Source organism: Onychostruthus taczanowskii, unplaced genomic scaffold (assembly GCF_017590055.1).
Source record: "Onychostruthus taczanowskii isolate IOZ18803 unplaced genomic scaffold, ASM1759005v1 scaffold77, whole genome shotgun sequence".
NCBI lineage: Eukaryota > Metazoa > Chordata > Aves > Passeriformes > Passeridae > Onychostruthus > Onychostruthus taczanowskii.
The window spans coordinates 4,163,538-4,185,480 of record NW_024505561.1 but is presented as its reverse complement, the minus strand read 5'-3'; the positions used below and the strand labels follow the sequence as shown (position 1 = coordinate 4,185,480).

At 35.7% G+C, this 21,943-nt stretch overlaps 1 protein-coding gene across 3 annotated transcripts in view; it reads left to right on the top strand.

Annotated features, from left to right (window-relative positions):
* The window catches only part of DOCK9 (dedicator of cytokinesis 9), an 83,560-nt gene that overhangs the window by 9,973 nt on the left and 51,644 nt on the right, over positions 1 to 21,943 (top strand). For all 3 annotated transcript variants that reach the window (XM_041423412.1, XM_041423414.1, XM_041423413.1), the window contains exons 3-9: positions 5,067 to 5,156; positions 6,876 to 6,958; positions 8,053 to 8,122; positions 12,178 to 12,273; positions 12,886 to 13,020; positions 16,633 to 16,807; positions 18,703 to 18,770. In XM_041423412.1, the coding sequence (XP_041279346.1) occupies positions 5,067 to 5,156; positions 6,876 to 6,958; positions 8,053 to 8,122; positions 12,178 to 12,273; positions 12,886 to 13,020; positions 16,633 to 16,807; positions 18,703 to 18,770 (717 nt within the window). The remainder of the gene's footprint in view (positions 1 to 5,066; positions 5,157 to 6,875; positions 6,959 to 8,052; positions 8,123 to 12,177; positions 12,274 to 12,885; positions 13,021 to 16,632; positions 16,808 to 18,702; positions 18,771 to 21,943) is intronic.

Here is a 21,943-nt window from a genome sequence, read left to right as displayed (position 1 = left end):
TTAGAATTTTTGGAAGATTACAGAATAAGCTGCATGTTTTCAAAGAAGCACCATTGATGATACCACCATTGAGTTTATGTTAAAGTTTAAATTATTTAGAGAAAAATTGGAAAGAAATATTTGTGCTTGATTTGGATTTTTTCAGGTAATGCAGTTAGATAACTGAAAGTTAATTTATAAGGTGTGAGAAGCTAGTATTAAAGGAGCACCAATATTAGTTTTTAGTCCATATCAGAAATTAAAAAGCACAGCAACTGGCTTTTTCTAGATTACATATAGCTTTTCTATGTTCCTCTCTTTTTCTCTTCCTCAGGTTAATATTGTCTAGTGAGGGAAGGGGGGAGAAAAAACAACACAAAGGGGGGAAAACAACTGTTTTTCTGTTCATGTATGACTGTTCTCTAAACATGCTGTCAGAAGCAGCTCTAAGCTCAAATCACTGCCAAAGATACATTTGAGCCAGGATGCTCAAAATGCTCAGAAAATGCTCCAGTCTTGGAAAACTCATAAAATTTGAAGGATTGTTCTTCAGCCAGCTATCTAGTTACAGGAACCTTTCCAGGTTTCTACTTAACTGCATTTGCCATTGTCCCAAATGTGATTAGCTGAGGTTATGAAACCTGTTTTCTCTCTTTTTATATATGTTTGATAGCAGTTCATTTACTTTCCATAAGAACATGATTTCTGTTCTGTTTTGTGCAGAGCTTCAAACCCAAAAAAGTTTGCTTGTAATTTTTTCTTTCAAGTTTTTTTTCCTCCATGCTCTTATATCTAAATAATAGCAAGATTTGCTTTTCTGTAGTTACCAGAAGACCTCTTAATCAGCAACTTCATCTCCATATATTGGGTCTTTGTAAATTTACCATTTGAAGATTGTTTCAGCTGCTTTTCACAAGCTCAAGCTCTGAGTTTTCTGCACTGAATTCACTTATCAGGTTACTCCCTACCTTGTTCTCAACAAATTTATAGGGGCAGACATGTTCTGTTTGGAGACGTGTTTTGCAGTTGGCATCACTGAATTTGCTTTCATTCTTAGTAAGTGGCGTGTCTAAACTTTGTTCATGCTTTGTAGCCTGTTCATTTTTAGCTGCATTTTTGTCCTCTTTTTCATTGTGGTGCATATACAATGTGTTTGTTAATTATGATAGAACCACTTTTCTGCCACCCATTGGAATGTCTCTGTTAATGTTCTTGCTATCTCAGTCACAACAATGCTGCCAGATTTTCAAGGCTATCCCTGTTCTAGCCTCTTCGTGGGAGGAGCCATCTCCTTTGTAAAAGTAAATTACTATGTCCATTAGATACTCTTGTATCCAAGCTTGTGCCTCTTCATGGCTGCTTGTAAATTTTTCACCTGAATTTCAGTAATTTCCTCAATGATGAAATGGCTTCATAACAAAATAGCACTAGTTTAAAACAGGCCACCTTCATGGTGGTGGTGGTGGTGATGTTAAAGTTGTCTGCTCAATGACTGCAAAATTGGTGAAGTTTGTGTTAATTGCACAGTGGGTAAATTATTTAAAAAAACCTTAACCCAAAGCAATACTAGTGTGTACTTGGCAATGAGTTACCCTTTATCTAAATATCTTTTTTTTTTTTTATCTTTCAAAATATTTAAGTTTTGAGTACTTCCTGCATTTTTAAAGGAAATAATAAAACTATAGAAGGGTTTGGGTGGGAAGCAACCTTAAAGATCATCTTGTTTTAACCCCCTGGCGTGGGCAAGAACACTTTCCGCTAGACAAGTTTGCTCAGGTTTGCTTTCCAACCTGGCCTTGAACATCTCCAGGGATGGAGCATCCACAGCTTGTCTGGGCAACCTGTTCCAGTCCCTCATCCCCCTCCCAGTAAAGAACTTTTTCCTAATATCTCATCTAAACTGCTTTCTTTCAGTTTGAATCCATTCCCCTTTGTCCTGTCAAATAATGCAAATGTGGGCAAATTTTGCTGGTAGCAAATAAAATTTGGTGCATTCCTACCCATGTTAAATTTGTCTTTGCAAAGTTATCACAGTGTTATTTTGAAGGCAGTTTAGTGCTTTAGCTTAGACATCATGTCACCTTTGTTATTTCTGGGTTTGAGCCATTTGGATTTAACACACTTTCACTTAAAGCTCTCAGCTTTTATTTAATGCGAGTTAAGTACTTCTGAAAATAGATATGATGCCAACTTTGCAGAAGTAAAACTAAATCCAGGTCATTCTATGAGAAGGCACATCTTCAGTAGAGGAAAAGTAAAAAAATGCGCAAGTAATGTCCTTATTTTAGAGAGCACAAATTTAACTCCTCAAATACTAATTTTTAAATGTTCAAAGTAATTTCTCTATTACTTTTTCTCTTTAAAATCTATTTGTTGTTTTTCCTTAAGTCTTTAGCCAACTGTTCTAAATTGATTTAGTTTTGAAATTTCTTTGTAATACAAGTTCTGACACTTGCCATACAACGGATCTGACATTTCCCATGCCAAGGTTAAGTCACTTCTGACACATGGTTGTTTTTAAGGGCAGGATCTCACAGCTTGCCATCTTTTCCACTGAGTCTTTTAGAACAGTTTTTGTCTCTGCATCTGGAGCATGAGCCTCTGTGGTAACAGTCTCACTGGCAAAGACAACCTTGGGACAGAAAGAGCATCCATTGCAATCTGCTCCCCTTGTGGACTGTTCACTGTCCATATTCCATCGGGTTTCGGGTAGTGAGGACTTCGTGGTTGACTTGGTGAAATGTTCTTGCTGCTGTTCTCCATTCTGAGACCTCAACATGTCCTGAATCCCTGGGACTCAGTCACGGAGTTGTGTCAGTAAAAGAGTCTGTTCGCCGTGTGCCTCAGTAAGTGTGTGTGAGCCCTGGCTCGTGTTAAAAGTGGCCTTCCTTAGTTTTGACAGCAGAGTAATTGAAAGGCTTTTTTAATTTTCTTTGAGAGCATGAGACAAACATTTTATGGTTTCTGATGCTGCCATAAATCAAATGATCACTCAAACCCAGAGAGCTGAAAAGTTTAATTTCTACAAAACAATTCAGCTGAAGTAGTCGTGAAGGGAGTTTGTTGAGAAGACAGTCCTTCCTTTCCTAATTTTTCTTTTGGAATATAACATGCATTTATGTGCATGCTTTCTTTTAAAATATTGTGGTGCTGCTCAAGTAATTATTTTTAGGAGTTTGCTCCAAATCATAATACCTCACTCATTGCATTTCCTGGCTCTTTGATGCACTACTGCAGCTGATGGATGTGCTGAGAAGGAGATGGATGCATTAAGACAATTACTAATATGAACAAAATTGACAAGTCAGATTCTTCTGTTTTGTCACTGATATTGATACAGTACTAAGATAAAAATATTATTATGTGTGAACAACTAGAAAAAAGCCCTTAGTATTGTATTGATAGTTATCTAGCAGGATAACAGCAGCAGACATTTTAAAAGTAAGTTCAGCAAATTCAATCTTACCAAATTATGCTAGTGTTAAAATTTGATTGATGAGTTCATGGGTTTCCCATGAAAAGTGCCTGGTAAGATGCCACCTTAGTATCTTTTTCTTAAAATAATATTTTTTTAGGAATGCACAACATAACTGTATGCTTGTAGAATATATGTAAATACTGCATGTAATATTTATGCATTATATAAAGTATAAATAATTTCTCATCAAATATCAGGCTATTTCAATGAAATAGTATGTAGAAATTCTGGTCTTAAGGAAGTTTACTACTCTTAATAGAAGTTTTTATTTCCATGGCTTGTGAAAACAAATACTTAATATGGTTTGAAGCTATTTCTAGAATTAAAAAAACTTCATTTTTAAAAGCTGCTAGCATATAAATGTATATCTTCTTGCTGCTTGTTTTTTTTTTTTAACTGTAGTTCGCAAGATTTATTGGTCATATTAAATATTTTGGGGTTTGTCAAATTTGTTTTTAATACCTCCCCACCTCTCCCACCCAAGAATTCAGCATTGTCACTTTTAGTGCTCTAGACTAGATGAATGAGTTGACCATGGCTATGGGATTATTTTTTTTCCCCTTTCAGTCTTTACTGTAATTGAATGTTCTTACTTAAATACCCTCCCAGTTAATGGAGTGAGGCTTTGGTAATGACCAAGATAATCACCTTATGGATCAGACTCTCAACAGAGATAAGTTAAGCTAATGTACTTATGCACCTTTTGTTTTTCAATGTAACATGTGGAGCTTTTTCTTGTCACATTTTTATCTGATCCTTCCTGGATGTGTGGAGTCCTGTAACTAACAGGTGAGGGACCACAGTCCCCTTCCAGGCCCTGGCTCTGTAAACTCTCTTGCTCACCTTTGATGGCCTAAGCTATGAGATTCCTTTCCACACAGGGCAAAAACAAGTTCTGTTGCTATGTGGTTATTTTCATTTGTGGTCCAGAAGATTTTGTTAAGTTTTCATCTTTTTCACTTTACAAATGTATAGTATCCTAAGGCTTACTTCAGCACAGGTCTGAGAAGCAGAATTTCATGGTCGCAGGGAGATTTCCTGCTCTCTGGCAACCTTCCTGTGCCTCTCTGAGTTCTGGCATAGGACAGGAATAAGTTCTGGCTTGGTAGGCTGAAGTGTATATATACTTCAGTGACTCACACCTTCTCTCTAAACCTGCAGTTAAACAGTGCTAGTCTCATTTTTTATCATTGAGATCTGCAGTTAAATGACTCTTTTATTTTGGTGTGATTTTCTTACCTTCCTTGAATAATAGTTTTTATGTGTACTAATAACACTACCTTACTGTTTGTCTTCAAAATGTTTGAGTTATGTTGTCATGGTGCAATTATTTTTTTCTAGTATTTTTTTCCCCATGCTGGCAATGTAGTGGAAAAAACTGTCCTATGGCATCTTCCTCACTGATTCCAATCTTGCCCTTATTGTGAAAGAAGGAACATGTTGCTTGAATGAAAGCAAATTCCCACTAACTGGCTATTCTGAAACATCATATTCACAGGATGTTTTCTGCTGAGCTTTTCTTCATTGTGGTGGTGTAGCTGAGTGTGGCCATCATGTGTCATCTTCCCTTTAATTGCAAGTTTCATTAATTGCTTTTGTTGTTTATCAGACAGCATTATTGCAGCGGCAGAGCCGGTACATTCGTTCGACAGTTCCTGAAAATGCAGAGAAAGAAGCTCAGAGCCTGTTTGTAACTGAGGTAATACTGAAGTCGCATATGACTGTGTGTAATAACAATATTATACCTGACTTGTTTTTCTTCTCCTTCATTTGCCTTTTAAAAAAACCCAGAAAAATAAGCCCTGGAAAAAGAGCTAAATATTTATTGCCACTTGTCAATTATTTCAAGGCAAAATTTCCAGGAAAACCCAATATTAAAACCCAGTATTTTTTTCCACTGGTGGCTGGAAAAGAAGTTTTACAGGATAGATTTTAATTATTTTGTTTGCGTCACTGGCTTTTGCAGATGGTTCTCCTCCACCTTCATTATGCTTTTGGCTTTTCCAGATGAACGTGGGTGATTTCAATACATAATATTGGATCTACAATAAATCTGGAATGAATCATTGTCACTTGTTTTTTCTGATAAAGTCTCTCACACCAGTCATTCTTACTTTGTTCATAATAATCCTCTACAGATTGCTGGAACAATCGAGGTATCCAGAATTCTAACACTCGTGGAGGCCAAAATTCATTATGACTGTTCAACTTGTATGCTATATGTAGAAAAAACATCCTCAACCCTAAATTTTCTCAGAACTGTTTGCTTAGGTTGGCGTTCCTTTGGTTTTGTGAGGTTGTTCTTAATTTATTTTCTTGCTGAAGCCTTTAAGGAATTAAAGGTTCAATTATTTTTCCTTTTTTTTTGTGTGTGTGTTTTCTACTGATATGCTTTAAGCTGATATTTTAGTGTCTGAAACAAGTAAATGTCTGTTGTAACTCTAATAAAACTGAAGGAGCTCCACATAGCTGAATCAACATCAAAGTATTTTATCCACAGTGATAAATACCCTTAATACCGAACCTAAACATTTCTGAGATAAATTTGAAGAGGATAGACAAGAGGAGGGAGGAGTGTTAGAGGTAATTCATGGAGTTTAATGAGTTTCTGCTGAAACAATTGCTTGGCAAGTATTAAACTTGTGTTTTGAAATACAAAGAAAATATTTACGATTTATTGGATGCTGTGTTTGTGTATATGTAGGTTTATTGTGTAACATAAAATGTTGTATGGAATGGTTTCTATCAACAGATTTTGTCAGTTTTATGTTACTTTGTTCAAAGCCAAGATAAATCAGTACTTTTATGTTGCAACAATATGGGTGGAGTAAAATGGTATTTCCTGTGATCTAGATCAGAACTTAATTACATAATTGCTTTTCAACCACTGCAAGCATACAGTTTAAATTTAAGTATTAATTGAATTGCACTAGAAGTATAAATTCAGGAAAATATGTTTTTGGCTTTCTGGATCGCTATGTGCACAATTGAATATTCTATTTTAATAAGGTATCTGTTTTTGTGCTGAGTTGTCCAAGGGCTCAGTCACATTTTCAGCTTCAGCTGAGTTTTCGAAAGACTTGGCCATGTTTTCAGCTGCAGCAAAATGCTGGTTTAACTTTCTGGATGACTTAGATGGTTAATCCAGATGCTGAGTGCATTCATCATTTTCTGGTTTTATTAAATACATGGCTAGCATGGATGATAACATTCCATTGAAACATATAACTTGTTCCAGAAACCTATATTGCATTAGACTATTGCAAAAGAAAGGAAGTGTACAGAATTTTCAGAGATTGATATGTAACCATAATAGTTCATAAACAGACATATCTCAAGAGGTTTTCTTGTGCTGTGTCTATTGAATGCCTTTAATCCTCTTCCAGTTAATATTGATATTTGGTTTTCATTTAAACAGTGCATCAAAACCTACAATTCAGACTGGCATATTGTTAACTATAGATATGAGGATTACTCAGGAGAGTTTCGACAGCTTCCAAAGTAAGTATGTTATTTAGTTTATTTAGTGGCATGATAAATTGAAATTGTGAAGGAACTTTGCATTTAATATAGGCTTATTTATTGGAGAAGTATATTAATATGTGTAATATGTAAACTGAAATATGCTATATCCATGTTTAATGGTCAGTAGAGACGATAAAGCCTTGTTGGATGGAATTGATGAATTTCTTGAATGTGTAATATGTTAAACCATTATCTGGGAAGGTACTGTAATAACATTGCCTTATTAACAGGCAAGTCAAAACAAGACATTGTGTCATTGACAATGTGACTTTAAGTATGATAACTAAAACAGGCTAATGTTTAGATGAACCTAAAATGGTAATATCCTGTTTTCATCACTTCAAAGGCAGCTTTTGGAACTCCCTTTAGGAGCTTGGGGAATAGAACCTAACTGAGATGGTTGGAGCAGGTTTTCACAAGGATGATTCAAAGTACAAGCCTAGCCGACATCTGTTATAAACTTTCTAAACCATCTGCTAGAGAAATGTTTTCCCACTTTTTCAGAATTTTGTAGGAACAGTATAGAGATTAGAACCTTAATTCAGAATGTGTGAGAGTAGCTAAATACTCTGAATACCCCAACTCTGGAAGATCTATGTCTTCCCTAACTGCTCTCCTGCATCTGTCAGCTAAGAAATAGTTACCTTGCCCTCTGGAGAGTTCTGATTTACTCACAGGTTTTGTACAAGTCAGTATCTGGTTTTCATTTGCTCTGAACAGAAACCACAATAGGAATTAAAAAAAATTCATTGTCCTGCAAGGGACCAGTGGTTGCAGGTATGAATCCTTGCTGATAACACATTAGGAGTGCAGTGAATGAGAAGGCATTTGTTCTCTTCAGTTACACTTTAGCACAGTAACAAGCAGAACAAAAGAGACCTGGCAGCCAGATATACAAATGAGGAAAAGTGCTTTCTAAGAAATAGAATTAATGAAAAATACATGTTTTTACTTGGTTATTCTTATGCTTTTCCCTCTTCAGTAGGAAAAGAACATATTAATTTTTGCATCAATAAAATATGTAACTAATTACAAAATTCGCAGTACTTCAGAAGCTTTTTCTTTTGTAGTAAAGGGACGAAGCCAGACAAGCTTCCTGTTCATTTATATGAAGTGGATGAAGAAGCAGATAAAGATGAGGTGAGATAATAGCAATTCCTTACTTTATCTTGTTTTCATCAAAGAATGTTGGGTGTGTAGAGGTTGTGAGTTTGGTTAAGTGTTAATGTCAGTACATGAAAACAGAGATTTCTTTGAACCACCTTATTAGGAAGCAAATCAGTTATTTTTCCTGTCTCCTTTCAAATAACCTTGTTCTCTGGAGATCTGTCAGGTGAGCTAGAAAAAGTTTTGACAGACAATAAAATTGAAGTTTTAGTACTTGGTGACATATAATCCTTCAGCTGTCATAAAATCTGTTTTATACTGTGTCTATGTAGGCAGGTTTCCAGAGAGAAGTGTTTCCTGCAGTTTAATCATGGAATTGAGTAAAGTCATAGGTGAATCTGTTCCAGCACAACAGCACACACACTTCAGCATGCATGACAGTACAGTGTGAGCTAAAATCAATTCATCAGAAATTTGAGTATAGGATAAGACTTGAGGAGCTGTCATGGAAACAAAGGCTTTAAAAATTGACTAAAACTCCTGGATATTTTCTCTTGTGTCATTGACAAGGAGAGATGTATATAGCGTCAAGCCATATTCATGCCATATTCAAGCATATTTCAAATGCCAAAGACTTTTTCAGCAACTGCCTCTGTTTTTTTTGTGATTTATTTATTTTTGACCACACCCTGTTCCAAAGCATGTTTTTAAATGCCACTGTTACCTTTTCTTACAGTTACTTGAACTCTTACATCTCAAACAAGAATTAAAATAAAATAATTTTTTTTTGTGGTTTTTACCTCATGGCAATTACTTTGCTTCTAAATTCCTGGTACTCAGAACTGCTGCATATGAAATGAAAGGATTAAATGTGAAGAAGTTGTTTGGGGAATTCATCTGAATGGATAGATTCCCAAGCAGATAGTCTCAGGCTGATGTTTATCCAGCACTGCTATTAATCTGCACTGTGATATTTGGACAAATAACTTTATGTATCTATATCCAAAACTTCCTATTTGTAGGATGGGAATAATTATGATTACTATTATACTGACATTTAAAAGACTTGGCATTATTTACTGTGATAATATTTCTGACAACAGAAGTATATTAGAAAACAGTGAGTTAAACACTAAAAAATTAAATGGATGTATAACTGACTATAATTCTTACCAGGAAATACATTATGGGTAGAGTTAGTTAAAAACTGAAACACTATAATTTGGCTATTAGCAGGTAGTATTTGTTTTATTAGGAAATGTAGGTAGAGAGGACTGCTTGTGTCCTGTAAGAACAGGCAGGAGCAGGGTACCTCTTTCAGAAGTACAAGCACTGGAGGAGAGATCTGCTGCTCTTAGAGGAACTTGGAAAATAAACACAAGAAAAGGACATGCTGGAGGAAAAGGGAAGTTAGTGGGACAATAGAGTGGGGGGACCATAAATTCTTTCATCAAGGAAAGACTTAATGCCAGAGGTGTTTCTTTCAGACGTTAATATCGTTCTATGCCAAAAAGCACAGATGCAAACCTTAGATTGAAAGTTGTTTGGTCTTTTTGTTTGGCTTTTGTTTGTGTTTGAAGAAAGCTGATTTATTAAGAGAATCATAGAAAGCAAAAAGCTAAAAGTGATTTAAAAGGTGATGAAAATCAGATAAATCACACATCATTAAAAAAGAGAAAATTACCTATCCAAAACGAATTCAGGCTATCAGGCCATCAGGTTGATGTTTGCAAATGGAATTTTTCAATCCGGTATGGGATCAAGATACGGGATTGTTTTTGTTGAAACAGTTGCTGTTGAAGTAAACTTTGGAGCCAGGTTTGTGGGAAAGATCACTCTAAAAAGTGCAGCACAGTGTGCAGCAATAATGATAAAAGTGAGGAAATTACCTTACCAGTTGGAAACAGGAAGTGTGTTTTCAGTGTGAGAGTCATGTGTTAACAACTGGATCCTGGGTTCCTTTGTATTTACAGATGGTCAGCTGGAAAGATTCAGTAGCTTTTTGGCTCTGTAGGCAGGAATTCTGCCTGACAGAAGAAATGGTGTAACTAGAGAGGCCCAAATGACACTCAGTTTTATTGCTAGAAAACAGCATGCAGCTCAACAGAGTTGGGAAATTGTGCATCTCAGAGTCTGGGAACTGGAGTCTTAATAGAGCTAAATCTTAATCTTTGTTAACTCAGGTAATGATTGAATTTTAGTCATGTGAGGTGATCCTATGCATGGTTTGTGCAATTGCAGAAAAGCTTTGGCTGTTTTGTACCAAGTTGTGGTAACAACTCATGATCTACTCGTGGCCTAACACTTGTAAAGGTGATTTAAACCCACCCTTTCCTTGGGTATAACTCAAGGTGCCAGGGGAGGTGAAGAGTCGTATAGAGACAGATTTGGAAACCCAGTGTTTTAAGTGGTGTCTGTATCTTTATTCTTGTACAAGAAAAATAATTATCTAGGTAATAGAAGAGCAGTGGAGGCTAATGACTTGAAAATGTGGAAGAATTATAACTGTGTTGCTTGGACAGTGAGACTCTTTGGGGCACATGAAAATTTACTGAGTATTTCTGGTCTGTGCCTTTGGGCCATTGTATCAGATGCTCTGATAGTTGATGACCATGTCATCCTTACTGGGCCTAACTTCAGTAGTACCAAGCTGACTATAAATTTTAAAAGGTCAAATTGATGCATCTTTTGCCTTCTGTTCACCATTTTTTGAAGTTCACATGTGCATAAGCTTACGAGTAGGCAAGCAAGACAGACTAAATGATCTGTAAATAAATTACCTAGTAACATTTTACGGAATGTTCCTTGATTCAGTTCCAGAAACAAATTCATGTTATTCCAAGATTTGGTTTAATGTTCAGTTGTTGAACTAGTGACTCTCTCCCCGTTATATAATCAGGTTTTGTTGCATGTTTTCTTTAACAGCCAAGAAAAGGAATTAGAAAAAGTACTTGAGGTACTCAAGGATGTTTTGTGATTTTGTTTTCAGCTGGATGCTCAGCTAATTCTGAATGTTTCAGTGAAAATAAAAATTACCAGGAGTATTTCTCCTCTGTATGGATGAAAATCCTCCTACATGTCTAATTCATTAATAGTTTTGTTTCAAAATGGGCTACATCAACTGGAAACCATGGTAATGTCAGCTTCGTAGTACTCTAAGAGATTACTTGGAACTGGTGATTTAATATTTATTCTGTGGCAGTTATAAATCTGTCTTTTTGATCTGTTTTGATTGCAGAGGGCTGCTTTTTGGTAGTTGTTAACATCCTAAGGTTTTTGATGCAGTCATTCGGTTCCCTCCCCTGGCAGATGGATGTGGGGTGCAGGCAGTGGGTGTGATGTGTGATGCTTGCATTGGATCTGCTGTTTGTGAACTTGCCATCACTGCCAAGTTCAGTCTTGTTCTCTCTGCAAAGCTTTGATTCTGATCTGTAAAAGGGCAAACCCAATTCAAGAATTAATTCTCTGTAAATTCTTAAGAAAGTAATGTGTTTGAAGTACTGCATGTAATGTAAAGCAAAATGTTTTGAGAAATCTTGATTGAAGTTTTGGGTAAGCATGTGTTTGCATTGTTCTTTTTTGGCAATAGAAATTGGTGAAAATTCTTACACGCTGTGGAAAAGGTTACCATGTAAATGTAAGCAAATGTTTTAAGTTTTGACTCGTTAAGTTTGCTCTTTCCCCTATTGGGATTTGTCTTGACTAACATGTAGCTATCTATAGGCTGGATCATCCTGTTGGCTGTAGATAAAGCCTGTAGAAGTGGCCAGATTACATAGTAGAAGTTAGAGGAGGTCAATCTCATCCCAGGTCTTTAAATAAAATAATGGAAAAGCTGTAGAATTTCAGCAGAGACTCATGGTACATTATTATCATTATGTTATGACCATACTTATTCCAACTTCTAAAATTACTTTTGAAATTACTGATAAATACTACGTGGACTGTGATGCAAACATTTACTTTTTCTTTTTCCTTCTTTTTTTCTTTCTTTTCTTTTTTCTTTTTTTTTCTTTCTTCTTTTCTTTCTTCCTTTCCCTTTATTTCCTTTATTCCCTTTCCCCCTGTATTTCTTTCTTCATCTCCAGGATGCAGCATCTCTTGGGTCTCAGAAGGGTGGAATAACAAAACAAGGATGGCTGTACAAAGGCAACATGAACAGTGCAATCAGTGTGACAATGAGAGTAAGTTTAAGAATATCTTACATATAACAAAAACCTGAACACTGATATTCAAAATCCCTGTGCCTTGGAGAAGTAAATCTTTGGTATGTGGTTTAGTTCTAAAAAAAAATTCGTATGAAAAGCAAGAGGGAAGCTTGTATGTACTTCATATATCTGAAACCTTGCTTTTGTTTTATGTAAATCAGAAAAAAAAGCCATGAAAAGTCTAGGATGTGGGAGGAGTTAAGTTTTCCTAACTGTACCCTTGTGTGATTTTAGTGGAAAAGTGACTGTGTAATATTGATGGGAGAAGTTATTTGTTTGTATTTTATATAAAACTTATCATTTTTAATGTGCCTTTTATGTATATTATAGAGTCAGTTTTAAATGCCTTTCAGTAGGTCAAAAATACTGTCAAATGATATATAATAAAGTCCTGCTGCCAATATAATGAGTTAAGTTTTTAAAATTAATGGTTTCTGTTTTCTTTTCTGCAGATACTGATTATGTTATCTATAAATAAAAACTTTTTTTCTATTACCTGCTATGTAAATAGCATTTATGAGTATATAATGTGAAGCTAATTAATACCAGTGTTGTCACTGTTCTTCTTCTTTCCTTTCTTTTCACTAGTCATTTAAAAGAAGATTTTTCCACTTAATCCAGCTTGGTGACGGATCCTATAATCTCAATTTCTACAAAGATGAAAAAATATCAAAAGAACCTAAAGGATCAATATTTCTAGATTCATGTATGGGAGTGGTTCAGGTAATTATAATTATTCTGCCTGTTTGCCAATTAATTCTGTATTTATTAGCAAGTGAAATTTTATTTAAAATATAGATTAGTGTTGTTAAATGTAGATAAGTACCTATTATGCAGAGAAACAAATAGACAGGCTGCATCTTGCTAAAGCAGTGAACAAGATTTCAAAGGGCAGGAGACTGAATTTTTGAAATCTTTCTGAAAAGAACATAAATTACTGGTTGATGTCAAGTATTTAGCAAACCAAATTCTAAGGCAAATGTACAAAGAACCCCAAACTTGGCAAAGTAATGACAGCATAAAATTGAAGTTTATTTCAGTTAGATTTTTGTGCTTGCATGAGCTGTAAAATGTTTTTCATAGCTTCTTGTGTGGGATTTTTGTTGCAGGAGTTGTATTGAATTCAAACACCCTTCCAGATGCTTTCGTTTGACCTTTATAATGTTACTTTTTTGTGCTTTTCTTTATTTTGAAAAGTTAAGGGCTTTGGTAAAATGTTTGTCAGTAGCAACTGCCAAAGAAAAGATTGTTTTTCTTTTTTTTTTTTTGTGATTCTGCTGTGTATTTATAGTACAGCTTGTAACTGTTCTGTTAGGCACAGCATACCTGGAAAAACCCCGTGGGTCTTAGAGTTTTTTTTTTTAACTTGAACAATAAATAAAGAAATAGGCGAAGTTTAATAAAAATGCATTACTGAAATAATATTTTTGTAGCAAAAAGTTGTTTGGAGATTTACACAAAGAGATAAAACAGCTTTACAGAGGATTTTTTGCTGCCCAAATATTGTAATATTGTCTTTTGGATACGCATTTAATAGGTAACTTTTATGAAAATCTTATAGCTGTAATAAATTTTATCATATTGTAAGTTATATATATAATTTTACAGGAATTATTTTGCCTTAGAGATACAATTCTGGCCAACTTCACTGAAATGAATTTAATTTGTGTTTTTAAAACAAGCCAACAAACACAAAAGGGGTTCTTAAACATGGCTGTAGTCTCATCAATAAATACAAATACTGATGAAAGGTGCAAATAGGACAGAGCCAGGCTCTGCTCAGTGATGGCCAGTGACAGGGCTGGAGACAACGGGCACAGCCTGAAACACAGGAGGATCCCTCTGAACATCAGGGGACCATTTTTCACTGTGAGGGTGACTGAGCACTGGCACAGGTTGCCCAGGGAGGTTGTGGAGTCTCCATCCTTGGAGATACTCAAAAGCTCCCTGGCCACGATCCTCTGCTAAATGGCTCTAATTGGCTGTGCTTGAGGAGGGAGTGTTGGATGAAATGACGACCAGAGGCCCCTTCTAACCTCTAACCATTCTATCATTTGGGATTTAAAACCTGAAAATCTCTTTTCCTCACACATACTTTCATACTGTTCCATACTTTCTGTTCCGGCAGTTCAATCCAATTAACCTCAAGTTTCCTCAGACTCTGCCAGAAGCTTGCTTTTTAAAACAAACAATGTATTACTGTTTCTTTTGTTCTTCTGCAAGTAGGGCTGATACTTAAAGTATTACTTTAAGTCATCTTTAAGTAAAACTGTACTCTGGATGCTTTTAAATTTATAGTTGGCTATGTCTCTAATGCTGTACTGCATTGTACAGTACCCTCTGTGGTCATCTTGGTACCTGGTCTTCAAAACTGCCTGTAAAAATTTGAGACTAGCTATGAATTAGCAACGTGCAAAATCAAAACCAGTTAGTGCTCACTTCCAAGAAGCCAAGTAGTTATTCAGTGGCTAGAATAAAGGGGTTTGGAAATAACTCTTTTCTTCAATTGAATTTCTGGTGGGGGGCAAGTAAATGCAGATTAAAACTATCAAATGTTATCCATAATGTCCCTACTCCATACATGTAGTTTTATTATCTTATATTATGTCCTGTCTCCTTTCTGGCTGACCTTATTGTTTCACTGTTCCTTACTGTTGGTGTTGAATTAGCATTTAAAAACTCATATGGGAAAAAGTGGTATGTACACAGTAGAAATTGCACTTCCATTTAACAGAAGAGGAAAGTAAAGGAAAAAAATTTGAAGGACTCCAGCCATATTACTTTGAAGTGGTCTGAAGTAGTATGGAATTACTAGAAATGGTTCTTCTTAGGTAGTTATACTTACAAGATTTTGTTCTTGGAATGAAATTTCTTGTTTCACAGTCAGTCTTTTCAGGGAGGGGAGATTAGTTCCTACTGCATTGCTATAATACTCCCCTGGTCTGAATTAATTCAGTGCATTTGCTTACTTATTTTTCCAAAGCCTGAGAGAAAAATACTGACTTCACTTACAGACATGAAGGTAGACCAGAATATGCTTCTTCATCAGAACTTGCATCAAGAGTAATGGTGAATTTGTGCAATAAAGAGGTTTTATTTGGTTGTGGTTTTTGGGTTGGGTGAGTTTCTTTTTTCTCCCAAACTTACATAAAGAGACTCGAATTCCCAGAATTCTATTTGGTGTTTTTGCATTTGGTTTTGTTTTGTTGGGGTTTTTGTTTTAATGCTCAATTATACAGAGACTTTTCTGATTAGAGGTGTGGAACACCTAATATATGCAGTGTATCTATTCACACGTCTAGCCACATGTGTAGGTATAGTTGCTTTAATTCAGTGTTTTGTCAAATCTGAGATTTGTGACATCTACTGCCTGTGTCAAGGTTTTTAATGTGAAATATAGAGGTTACTTTTCTCAGAATTTTTCATTTATTTCAGCACTAATTTCAGGTGGTAAGATTGCCATAGGTCTCCTTAGGTCTGTCTGAAGTCTATACTTTTGTTTGTGGCTTGACAGAAACTCAACTTTGGTAGAAAGCTGACTGTTTTGTCAAAAATTAGTTAGTCTGTTAATTAAAGACTCTGAGATACAGTGAAAGTAATATGTAATTTGGCATTTAATTTAACTTAAACAAAAAATCCCCCAACCATTAAGTCTGTCTTACTGTTTATTTAATGTTTATCTAATGCATTATCCATTTATAAAACTAAATTGATGATATTATAGAATTTTCATTTAAGACTTCTGAATTCATTCCCAGAAACATGAGTCAGGCTAAGTAGCATTTGAAACCCTGGTTTAAATTGTGCAGAGAAGGATGACAGAAATGGTTGAGGAAAAAAGGAGGAACTGATTCACAACTTTATGTATATCTATATGACTAACAATATCAGAGCATTTGGGGTTGCTGTTGGTTATAATTTTACCTCCAGTTTAAAATCCCAGTGTGCAAACAGTTGTCACTCAAATATAGTAGTGTTTCATGCTTTTTTTTTTTTTTTTTTTTTTTTTTTGGTAGAGCTTAGTTAGCTTCATTTCTAGGTGATCTGAGTACACAGAGATTTGGAAATGGGATCTTTTGGGTTTTTATAAAATGATTGCAAGCAGAATGATGACTGGAAACTGGAACAGAGGCTGTTCTCTTTCCTATTTGCACTTGTTGCATTCCTGTGAACAACTTCAAAAGGTCAATTGTCAGAGAGCAAAAAGTGTCATGACATATTTTTTCAAAATATCAAATTGTACTTTTGTATAGAATATCTGAAATATGTGTAACTTCCTTTGATAGTGGTTAGACAGTATGTAAAGTGCTACACAGGTCTTTTATTTTCTTATAGAACAATAAAGTCAGACGTTTCGCATTTGAGCTCAAGATGCAAGACAAGAGTAGTTTCCTTTTAGCTGCAGACAGTGAACTTGAAATGGAAGAGTGGATAAACACTCTGAACAAAATCCTTCAGCTTAACTTTGAGGCTGCAATGCAAGAAAAAAGAAATGGCGAGTCCCACGAAGGTAAGCAGGGTTTCCAACAAGCCTAATGTTATGTGACCACGTCTTCTTACATGCATTTTGGAAAGAAAGGCTTTAATGTGGCTAATTTTTTTTTGTTTTGTTTGTTTTCTTTGGTCATAAAAATTGCAGGCCTTTTTACTGTCCACTTCAACTGATGAGCATTTTAACCTTTTGGGCATTAAAACAGTACTGTCCTGTGGGATCTCAGCACATCACTGTGGATGTGCAGAGACACCAGGGAAGCCCCTGGGGGGCTCGGAAACCCTGGAATGATGCCAAAAGGGTTTGGTGGTTGGATTTCGATCCATCAAAAGGAGAAGAACCTGTGACGGAGGAAATGAGAACTTCTTGGGTGTGAATGATACCTTTATGGAGGGAAATATAAATTTTAGAAAAATAGGTACAGGGGGGTCATGAAGGCAAGATGGAGGATTCAGGGCGTGGTCCTGTGTTCTTCTTTCTTCTTCATGTCTTCCATTTTGTGTGGTGATGTTGGCACTTGGAGATTGGTTCGTAGTGAAAGTGCACTTGTCTATAAGGATGAATAGTATTGGGAAATAAAGGTAAATATGTCACACGTAATTTTTACTATAAAAGACACAGCCGCCCTGTGGGCGGGGGAGACTGTCCTGCTGAGCGGACCTCGGCTGGGCAGAGAGAAAACTTTGTAGATAAGAGATAATAAACAGAACTGAAGACCGAGAATTTGAGAGTCCAGACTCATCCTTCGCAATCGCGGCCGCCCAGAACCACCTTTCCCTGTGTCGGGGCAGAGACACATAACAGCGGACCCCGACACTGTCCTGTATCGATTCCAGTTTAGTCAAGTCCACAAGATAATTATGAGACTGATTAAGCCTAGAAAAGCAGAACCCACAATGTGGAAACAGGACTGAGGCAGTTTAAGGAAGAAAAGAAACTTTAGATGGACTTGTTTTGAAATGTGTAAAATGCTGCTGAAAATGAAATAATCTGTTCTGTGGTCATTGTAGATGGTAGAAATGGTTGTTACAGTGTGGGGCTTAAATTTAAGTATCATTCCCTTGACCACAAATATTTCCTGCAAGTATTGAAATAGACTGGTTGGGTGTAGAATCCTTTCTGTTGGAGCCCTTTAAGGATAGGTAAAGCAGGTGAGGAAGGCAGTGTATGTCACCAGTATTTCAGTGACAAAAGGATAGTCTAGATGTCCTCTCTTTCACTTTTCCTCTTGAAAAGTGATGGGGAGGGAAACTCTTGTGAACCTGACTGTATGAATATCCAAAAGAACCTGGAGGATATTATAGAAGGTTGTATTTTTATATAGTACAAAGTACCAAAAGGGATCATTAGAGTTTAAAATGAGATCTCACAGTCTTCAAAGACTGTCAGAATTTACTGTGCTATTTGCAACAAAAGCAAATCTGAAAAGGAGAAGCATCTAGATCTGGGAAAGACATTTTATTCTGTGGTCCTTAGTTGACCTTAGCACTGCAAGATGTTTATAGCTAACTGAATGGCTGCTTTGTAAATCCAGTAACTGTTGGTGAGTAGAGCTGGGAACCTAATGAACAGAGGGAACTTGTTTTGAAATCAAGTTACAATGCATTGTGGAAAGAGTAATGTAAGTTTGTGCAGTGAGTATCTGCTTGCCTCATGCAGATATCAAAATTAAAATTAAAGATGTGTTCTGGTAAGATTAGAAATAAATGCTACTTTAATGATTTTTGTGACTAGTTATATCTTTTAAGAAATCACTGCATCAAAATGATGCAGTTGTCCACAACCTATTTATATTAATGGTTGTCATTTTTGAGGGGGTAGGAGATTAAAAAAGATTAAATTCTTTTCCTATGGAGTTTTGTGGGCACGCTGGAATTTTTATATTTATTTTAAAATGAGTTTTATAATTTCAGATGATGAACAAAGCAAACTGGAAAGCTCATCAAGTAGTTTTGATAACTACTATCCTGAAATTGCCAAGGTAATATATATTGTAAATGTCAATATGGGATATGAAGTATTAAACATAAGTTAGCCACATGAACTTTCAGTAAAGGTAAGGCATTGGCTTGTAGCTTCCAGTCAGTTTGTGGTGCTTGGAAAGCTTACAAGCTCTATATGAGATGTGATTATTGAACTTCATTATTTTCTGCTTTTTGGAAGGAAACAAGATACTGTCTTGAAGTTTCCTGTATAAATCTTAATAGGCTGTTTAAATGCAGCATGTCTTATTATTTTATTAATTCATTATATTTTGTGTTGGTTTATTGCATTCAGGTAAGTGTTAAAGTGTTTGTGTAGAAATCTAGTTGTACTGAAGTAAATTTTTATTTTTAGACTTAAAAATCCAGAGCAGCCTAATAGCAGTGATGAAGTGAATGTATTTTAAGATGTTTGTGTTTATAATGAACTGTCAGGTCCATGGATGCTTCCTCTGTTGCCATGGTTCTTGCTTTTAATTTTTTTTTTTATCAGAGAAGTGTGATATAAACAAGAATGAAATAAAATGGAACCAAATAGAAAATAACAGTAACTCTTCCTCAGCCCATTTGCAGACTTTCAGTCAAATCAGTGAGTTGTGTGTTGCAGTTGGTTTTGTGAAGGAGAAATTTTTGTTAAATCACCAAGAACTGAAACTGGTGACCTTTTTTATTGAAGCTGCAGAATCCAAACTCCTTCCTTGACTTCCTTACTCTTTCTTCTGTGTGGTACAGCCTGGAGTATTGAAACTTTTCTGCTTGTCCATTCTGTGGAGTGCTCTCCCTTTCTTTTCTGAGGATCTGTTTGACCTAGTAACTTCTCCTGAAGGTAGCGCAGCTTATGAACTGAGAATAAGCAAACCAAATTCTATTTACTACAGTAGCTAACATATGAAAGGATCCAGTCAGAATACATTAACAAGCTTTTAGCACACAAATTGGTTGGCTGACTTAATTATTTCTGTTACTGCTTTGCAATCAATTTAGCACAGGTACACGAAAAGCTGTTTTGTGATAATCTAGCTCCAGCTATGGCTGTACTTGGAAATTAATTGGGATTGTGGTGCATATAATCAAGGCTTCCTTGGAAGGGCTGTAAGCATCAAACAACATATTTGCATGAGGCCATGAACATTTATTTCAGAAATAAATACTAAATTAGATGCTCTTATTGTGTGGTAGATTTTTTTTTTCTTCCTAGTCAGTTATTATAATGCTTATGGTCCATATTCCTTACAAAGGGGACTTTACTTCAGGGCTGCATATAGTTTTAATATTACAGTTGCCACTTCCTGTTTCCATAACTTTTGGATCAGAAACATGCAGCTCTTAAAGCTCTTTTTTTATTTTTAGAATTTCTTTTCTGCTCAGCTCTTTAAGCACTGGCATGTTTTCTTATTATTATTTATTCCATTGTTATAGCCCATTTACATTTCTGTTTCCTTCAAAATATTTTTTTAAATTTCCCCTTCTAATTCATCTTTCCTAAACATTGCCTTTCAAAATAATTTCCTCTAATGTATTTCCGTAGCCCTTTTTTTCCTGAGGAAAAGTACAGGGAAAACTCTGCCCCGTTTATTACTCTTTGTGTCTTAACTTCATTGCTTTAGATAAATGGTGTTTGTTTGGAGGATTTTTCTGTCCTTTATTCTTTCTTGCCTTGTCTTTTCAGCTGTTTGCGTTTGGTTCTTTTTTCCCCAGTGGAAGCCTTGCAGGGCATTGGGCTTTCTTTTAGAAGAGTTTATAGCTGTTCTATTATTTTTGTTGGTTCTAGGAGGAAAATTTCACAATAGCTGACCTCATATCCTTATGAGGAGAGAGAAATTCCTTCAGGGGTGATTGTAGAGCACCTGACAGTAGGGGAAAAAACAGATTTCCTAGGAAGGGTTTAACCCTTGTGAGTACATACATCTCCAAGCCTTCATTTTTCTATCAATAGCTCTTAGTTTATAACATAAACTAAATGAGATGGTACTTTGAACTTCAGTGCATAGATGCACACACATCTGTCCAATCTGTCTTTCCTACCTATTTAATGTTCTGTTTTTCTGTAATTTAACTGCCAATAGTGAATGAAGGGGTTTTGTATAGAGTTTTTTTTGTGGTTGTTTGGGGTTGTTTGTTTTTGTTGCATTTATTAATCTTAAAAGAAATTAGACCTCTGAAATAGCTGTGACTGTCATTCTCAGTATGCCGAAGAACCTCCTTGACCATTATTGGTCCCAGAATACCTTGAGGTGGGAAAATATTCTCAGTTTTACAGATGAGGCAATAAAATCACAGAGCCACTGATGTGCTGTAGACAGGGTTCATGGTAGCAGGTAACAGGTTCATGCATTTTCAGTTCTCAAGTTCTGACAACTGCCCCTGTTCTGTCAGTCAAAAATGCATATAATCATCTGGTCTTCATGCACAAAACACTAAAGAATCTAAAACTAGTCAAGATGCTTTAGCTGAAGCAGTTTCTGTCTAGCTCCTATGGCTAGGCAATCTTCCTCCTCAGTTCTTGCCACTAAATATTACCTTCGCAAAACATGCACACAGCTTTCTTGCCATCCTTAAACTTTTTAATATTTCCTGTATTTCCCAATTAGACTAGTTGTTCAACAAGCTAATTCTGCCAGTACTCTGCTGGTATTGAGTATCTGGGTCGTCTCTTTCACAGCAACTCTCCTCTTTTCTTCTTTTTATGTTAAGGTTAACAAAGTAAAGTAAATGAAAACCATTGGAGCATTTATATTCAAAATAGCAACTCAGAATTTTCTCTTCTGCAATACATCCTCTAAGCCAAATTCTATTTTTTAATTCCTGTTATCAACCTAAAAATATGGTTATGAGCTCTTAGAGATTGTTCTTTTGTTTTGTTTTGTTTTTTCTTTCTCTTGAGACATAGTAGAAGTTGCTTCAGTTTCCAGCAAAGCAGATGTAGACAGTAGATCACTTCCTGCTGATGGTCAGTGATGAGCATTTGGGCTTATAACTTCTTTTAACCCATACAGGCTGATCCGAAAAGAAACACCTGCCTGTAATGTAATATTTTGTATCCTTGTTTAGCCAGCTGCTACTTTAAGAATGGCATTTCTCCTGCATGGGTAATTTTGGTACATGCATCTGTTCATTTGTCATGTCCTGTGACTGTAAAAATCATAGAATGCTCTTTAAATAATACCTTTTT